Source organism: Alnus glutinosa, chromosome 14, assembly GCF_958979055.1.
Source record: "Alnus glutinosa chromosome 14, dhAlnGlut1.1, whole genome shotgun sequence".
NCBI classification, from domain to species: domain Eukaryota; kingdom Viridiplantae; phylum Streptophyta; class Magnoliopsida; order Fagales; family Betulaceae; genus Alnus; species Alnus glutinosa.
The window spans coordinates 454,629-462,094 of record NC_084899.1 but is presented as its reverse complement, the minus strand read 5'-3'; the positions used below and the strand labels follow the sequence as shown (position 1 = coordinate 462,094).

Below are 7,466 nucleotides of genomic sequence, written 5' to 3'. Positions count from 1 at the left end.
TCCAAGCCACATGTCAATCTCCTTCTTCTTGTCAGTGTTCTTAAATGTCTCATTCACAACATGATCAACATCTGAGCGCCAAAGTCCAATCCCAAGTTTCCAAATAAACTACATCCGACGACCCAGTGCACCGTAATGAGTGCCAAATATTGTATATTTAGACCCATTGATTTACACTAGTTAGACCTTTGGCTTTGTTATTTTTTGATATTTTGGCTAGTTTTTGTGTTTTGTAGGACATTAAGAGAGAAATGATAAATTTCAAGGAGAAATACTCTGAAATTCAAAAATCCTGGAAAGTCGATCAATCGAATGTTAAGTTCGATCGATCGAAATTTTGCTCGATTTCGATCGATCGATTTTTCCCAGAACTGATTGATGCAGAAGCGTGCCAGAACGCCCAATCAGGAGCTTCTCTATGACAAAAAACAGTCTCCCTTTGATTTTCACAGCAGATCGAACACACTAGTTTCGTGACCTTGGTTGTCTTTAATAAGAGAGGAACCTCTAGAGGGAGGTAGAAGAGTCATTTTACATGGGTTTCTAACCCTCACTTCCTTTTATAAAGCCATAGCCATGCCTCCTTGTTGGAGAGCAACTCTCAGAGCAGTAGCTAGGTTTAATTTCGTGCATTTTGTAGTTTATTTTAGTAGCTCTTTTCTTTAGATACTTCCCTTTGTAAAGTTTTTCTTCTAATTTCATGATTGTTCATTTATTTTTTGAAAGAATTCTGACTTATTTACGAGCTACTTAATTGATTTTGTCATTTTATATGTAAAGTAAATGTCGTGATTATTTGATTTTTTTTTTTAAAAAAAATTAATACTAATTATTAGTTATTTAATTATGGTTAAGATTTATGGTTTGAGTAATTAGAGAAATGAACTCAAATATTAAATAATCTAATCTCAATTATATATGGTTTTCTTATAGTATATATATACACACAAACTCACTCATATACACACAAAAACACTTATATCTCTATTTAGATTCACAATTTAATCATTTAACTCATATTTATTACATTTCGAAGAAAATTTATTTTTGTTTTTGTTGTTGTTTTTTTTTTTTTTAAGTACTTAATATGTTTTTATTACAAAATTAAAAATAATATTATAAAAATAATAAAAATGATTCATGAGGCTATACGAGCGTATACGAGTTGAGCCCAACTAATATGAGCGGAGCCTGAATTTTTTGTTCAAATTTTGTTCGTTTAATAAACGAATTCATCCCAAACTTAGCTAATCCGAGCCGAGCCCGAACATATTCATAAATAACTCTATTCACTTAAAGCCCTAATAAATTACCCGAAGCTTTTCAAATACAACTAGTCTTAGAATAGTTCTAATGTTTGTGTGGAACTATTTATAAACTTATTACATATAAGTATTTACTAATTAAAGCGAAAAACTTGATTTGGTCTTGTTTAGTTGTTTTTAGTATAGAGGCCAACGAGAGCCAATTTGCCCGTCTGCCAAAAATACATGCGGGCCCATCCAAATTAAATTAATTAATTAATTAATTTTGTTGTGTCCTTTTTATCCTCTATTAAAATCAGCGTATAGACAAAATCTCTGCGTCCCCTTCGCTCACTCCACTCTCTCTAGTATCCTCCCCTTATCCTTCGTCGTCGTTTCACTATCGCCCTCCCTCCCTCCCGAGGGTTTTCTTTTTTGTTTTGTTTTCCCTTTTTTCCTTTTCCTTTTCCTTTTTCTTCTCCTCCTTTCTGGATTTTCAATTTCTATTTTCAATTTTTTTTATTTGTTTCTTATCCCTCTTCCCGTTTCCTTTCCCCGAAACCCTAGAGAAATTTCTGTTCGTGTAAAATATGCAACAACAGAGGCTCAAACAGCAGGCGATGATGCAGCAACTGTACCACCACCCTGCTCTCTTGGCCGCCGCCGCCGCGCCTCAGGTTCCCTTTCTTTCTTTTGCTTCCTATTGAGATTTTTTTTTTTTTTTTCTCCGGAAGAAATTAAAAATTTAGCACATGGGGATTATTATATTGGATTATTGGATTTTTACCTGGGTATTATATATGTTTATCGAGTTTATTGTTTTTCGGATTTTTTTTCTTTCTTTTTCTGAAGGTAGTGTAAAATTTGTGCGTATTTAACTGCAGTTTAATAAATTGGATTTAAGTTTAATAATGAATCGATCTTTTTTTTTTTTTTTTTTTTTTTTTTTTTTGTTGTTGTTGTTATTTTACAATCCTTCAAGCGAAAAAAAATGTATATTGTCGGAATTTTTATTATTGTAATTGATAGGTATTTTGGATTGGTGGTGAAGGTACCTTATTTTTTAGTATCGTTATTTGTGGCCTTTTGGCCTTATGAAGCTGATATGGCATGCTCTCAAGACTTATATTATTACTATCTTCCCGCTTATTGTTATATATTTATTGGTGTATGTAGTTCTATGCGGGTTCATAAGAATCATAACATGTAAGGAAGGGCGGGACATGAACACTAACAAGCATTTCTTCGTTTAGTGCAACCAATGTTTACTATCAAGAAAAATGAAAATGAAAAAAGTTGTAGTGGTGCTGGTAAAGAATCAAGATGACCAACCTATCTAAAAATGTTGCACTGGGTATATGTTGGAACTCCTATTGAGCTTGTAGGAGTTTTTTGCCTGAATAATAATGGGACTTTCTTTTTTTGGTGGTTAATGCGAGTTTGAGTGTCTCATGACTTTATTTCTTAACTTTCTTTTGTGCATCCCTGAAAATTCTTGCGAGGAGTGTAGATATTTTTCTGTAGGGTTTCTTTTTTCCTTCCATTTTTTTTTTGGCTTCTTGTTTTTTACATTTTTATTTTGCAGATAGAGCCTATCTTGAGTGGAAATCTGCCTCCTGGGTTTGATTCAAGTACATGCCGCAGTGTGTGAGTGTTGTATAGACATTTTCTTTTATTTTTTTTCCCTTTTTTTTTGGCCTTTTTTTTTATTTTTTATTTTCAATAGGATGCTTTTGAATTGGGTGTAACTCGTGGCTTTCTTGCCTATTTAGTCTCTCAAGGTCTCTTAAATGCTTTTATTAATTTGAGTGTCGGTGATACTCTGGACACACAACCACTTCAAGTACTCTATCCTATTTGATAGTTCTTTATCTTTAATTTTATTACATTACATGTGCAATACATTCCCAAGTAGGCAGACATGCTTTTTTCAGTACTTTCATTTTTTTGTGTATTTAATACATTTGCGTTTTTGTTTATGAGCAAATGCAGGTATGTAGGAAACATTCACCCACAGGTTACTGAACCTCTCCTTCAAGAAGTTTTTGCAACTGCTGGTCCCCTTGAAGGATGCAAGCTCATCAGGAAGGAGAAAGTGAGATATATATAGTGTTGTACCTATTTTCAGCATTTTTTTTTGTTTGATTACCATTTTCTTAATATGACAATTTCTTGGAGATTATTTGCTTTTTTGAAACAATTTGGCTGCTCAACTTAGGAACTGTTGTTTTACCGAACTTTTTATCAATTTGCATCTTATAGGTTACCTTTTCTTCTTATGCAGTCATCCTACGGTTTTGTGGACTACTTTGATCGTAGATCAGCTGCGATCTCCATTGTCACTCTTAATGGGAGGCATTTGTAAGTATTAACCTTAAATGAAATTGGTTGCCTCCTTCCTGTTCTCTATCTCAATAAGATGTTTGTACAGGTTAGGGCAGCCTATTAAAGTTAACTGGGCATATGCAAGTAGTCAGAGGGAGGATACATCAGGTTTATATAAACATTAGACTCTTTTTTTCTTCTTTTTTTTTTTTCTTTTTTTTTTAATTATTATTATTTTTTATATTTTGCGTGGTGGTTCTGTGTATATTAATTTTTGACTGCTTATGATATTGCATTTTTCTCATTCAGGTCATTTCAATATTTTTGTCGGTGATCTTAGCCCTGAAGTAACAGATGCTACATTATATGCATGTTTTTCTGTCTATCCTAGTTGTTCGTAAGCTCCGTGTTCCGGGTCCTTTAATTATTTTATGATGTTGTTCTTTGATCATATTCAGTTATTGTCAGTGGATTCGGTATTACAGTATGTGCTTGATAGACACAGCATATATCTTGAGAGACTAATTTGACCTGTATGCTGGTGACAGAGATGCAAGGGTTATGTGGGATCAGAAAACTGGGCGTTCAAGGGGCTTTGGATTTGTCTCTTTTAGGAATCAGCAGGTACTGAAATTGTTTTATTGGAATTTTTTTTTTTTTTTTTTTAAGAATGTGTATGGAATGTTTATTTTCTGTTTATTGTTTTTTCTTCATGTCGTGATTGTATTTTGATCTTTATTTTGTTCAGGAAGCCCAGGGTGCAATAAATGACTTAAATGGTGTGTATTTCCAATGCTTTAATGTGGTTTTTTTAATTCTTCTTATTCTTCCTTAAAAATTAAGCCTTGTTTCTTTCGGATTTGTATTCTATTTTTGACATATCAACATATGAAGTAATACAACATTGAAATGTAAAACAAGTGTGATTGCATCTTTTCTGAAGAAGTCATTATTGGGGGAATATGTCATTATTGGGAATATTTGTTCTTAGAACATTAGTTCGTAAATTTCATTATTATTGTTCATTCTATCCTCTGGCATGAACTATAGAAGCAGAGAAGAAACTGAAGTAATGACATGGGAAGGAAGTGGGAAATACAGACAACTAACTTTTCAAGAATGTGACTTGTAAGTTTAAATAATGTGAATCAATCTTATGAGAATATGAGAAATGTTTAAAAAAAATTTCCTAGAAAACCTTGAGTAATTATTACCTGTAATGCTTTTGAAACCAGAGAAAAGTATGGGCAGGGATGGAAATAATTTGTTAGGCATTTCTGAGAAACATTTCTGGTGTGCTTTCTGGAAAATGATTGCAAAGTTTTCCCATGAAATTGAGCAGTTTCATCCTTCATTTGTGATGTTGTACATGTGGAAATACTCAGTTTCTCTTGAAGTTGCACGTGTCCTTTCACATAAATTGAAGACCTTGTTTAAATATTTTACAGGAAAGTGGCTTGGAAGTAGACAAATTCGATGTAACTGGGCTGCAAAAGGTGCTAATTCTAATGATGACAAGCAGAATTTGGACTCAAAAGGTGTTGTTGAGCTAACAAATGGAACATCAGGTGCACTAATTTTGAAAATGAAACTGCTCTTTACATGTGTGTGTGTGTAAAGCTATATCATCTTGCACAGGTGTGTGTGTGTGTGTTGGGACCGGTGTCTTGTACAGATGCTTGATATGTGCTCTTTACATGTATTTTAGAGCTGACAACCATAACATTTCTCCTTGTGTAGACGATGGTCAGGAGAAGACTAATGATGATGCACCAGAGAACAATCCTCAGTATACCACTGTTTATGTGGGCAATCTTGCTCCAGAGGCAAGGATTTGTTTCTTTGACTCGTTATCGCATTCAATTCTTTGCTCAATCTATATTTTTAAGGTGGTAATTATTTTATCTGTTGTGGACTATCCTAGCCTTGTCTTGGATCATTCCCTTGACCACGTGATGCCTTGCCTACCTAGACACTAGACAGTATCATACCTTTTTGATGGAGTGACCATTTGATTATTGCTCAGAATGAGTGATATCCCCACCTTTTTAAATGACTACATCAATAAATCTTCAAATGTTCTTATCTTTCTTCATTAAACACCAATGATATAGTAAAGTACTACAAATCTTAATGACGTATTACACATCTATGATTAAAAAGGCACTAAAAGTTTTTAAAATTTCTTGGTTGATGTTTTTAATTTATTTACAGGTTACTTCAGTTGATCTCCATCGTCATTTCCATGTCCTTGGTGCTGGAATTATTGAAGATGTTCGTGTGCAACGCGATAAAGGTTTTGGTTTTGTGAGATATAGTACACATGCTGAAGCATCTCTGGCTATTCAGATGGGGAATGCTCGGATCCTCTGTGGCAAACCATTAAAGGTTCATTCTTTATTAGACTGCTATATTTTTGGGTATAAAACTGTCATACTCCATATTGTAGATTTTGGTTATGGGTTGGGTGGGGCTCTAATAGAAGTAACAATTAAGTATTGTTGCCTAAAATATTTTTCTGATATTTTAAGAAAAATATATATAAATATATATATATTTTTTTCTGATATTGACTTGTGAATAACATATATAGTATGATTGGGGGATGCATTTTTGGAAACAACATCTATTTTCAATGTATAGGTTCTAAAGAAATAAATATCTTATCTCCAAATTCTTACAGAACTCATTTTATTGGCTTGTGGTATATGCGAATCACCAGACGGTATATGCTAATCACCAGGGTTCTGTTAATGGAATTGGGAAACCAATTAGTTAAACCGCTTTTAGAAAATGAATAGTTTATCAATGTCTGCATTTGGCCTGCCTGCTTTTGTTGTATGCTTGAAATGGTTTTCTTCTTCTTCATGGATGATTTTTTTTTTTACAAAGAGAATATTTATTGTTCATAAGTACTTTTGCCTCTCAAGAAAGTTCTGATTGTAGCTAGTGAACCACTGACTCTGCTTCTAAAGAGCAAACACACGTTTGTTGGGAAGATGTCCTGATGTTATAATTGGCTTGACTATTATATATATTTGGCAATAGTTAGCTTGATTGTTTGCGTATATATGTTTATGTTGCAGTGCTCATGGGGTAGCAAGCCTACTCCACCAGGGACAGCCTCTACTCCTCTTCCCCCACCGGCTGCTGTACATATGCCAGGTTTTTCAGCTGCTGACCTTGCAGTCTATGAGCGACAAATTGCATTAAGCAAAATCGGGGGTGCACAAGCCCTTATGCATCCACATGGCCAATATGCCCTTAAGCAGGCAGCCATGGGAATGGGTTCTGCCGGAGCTGGTCAGCCTATCTACGATGGTGGTTTCCAAGGTGTTGCAACTACCCAGCAGCTCATGTACTACCAGTAATTATAATTTGAAAACTCCCATTTATACCTTTGCAGGGAGGAACAACTTCCTTTATAGCCTTTAAGATGTCGTGCTTTTTGGCTTCCCTCTCTCTCTCTCTCTCTCTCTCTCTCTCTCCTCCCTTTTACTCCTTGGTTAGATTGCTGTATGTCTGTTACATGTTGCTTTGTGTGCGATAGAATTTATATTTTCTGTGAGGTTATGATGACCCAACTCAGCTTAAGCATGATCACATTACAGCTTCTCTTTGATTATGTGGGAATAATTTTTTACCATTACTAGTTTATATTTCTATATTCTGTGGACAAAGATAAGGATGGACCCAGCTTGATGTCTTTTTCCTTCCGGATTGCTCTGGGTTGTGATTACCCGCAAAGCAAAAGCTTGAAAAAGTCCTATTTTGTGCCTAAATGAATGTGGACAATAATGATCAAGGTTTTGATCCATGGGCAGTGGTTTGGTTTGGTGCAGTGTCAAATAAAAACAATAAAAAATTAAAAGAATGGGCTAAATGAATTATCTGGTC

The 7,466-nt window shown here is 34.4% G+C and overlaps 1 protein-coding gene across 1 annotated transcript; it reads left to right on the top strand.

Moving 5' to 3' along the window:
* Positions 1–1,665: 1,665 nt before the first annotated feature.
* LOC133857337 (oligouridylate-binding protein 1-like) lies at positions 1,666–7,215 on the top strand. Its single transcript, XM_062292567.1, has 12 exons — positions 1,666–1,921; positions 2,830–2,891; positions 3,237–3,339; positions 3,529–3,605; positions 3,676–3,737; positions 3,879–3,966; positions 4,118–4,193; positions 4,318–4,348; positions 5,018–5,137; positions 5,310–5,395; positions 5,784–5,957; positions 6,656–7,215. The coding sequence occupies exons 1-12, from the start codon at positions 1,835–1,837 to the stop codon at positions 6,938–6,940; spliced, it is 1,251 nt and encodes a 416-aa protein (XP_062148551.1). The 5' UTR covers positions 1,666–1,834; the 3' UTR covers positions 6,941–7,215.
* The last annotated feature ends 251 nt before the right edge of the window (positions 7,216–7,466 follow it).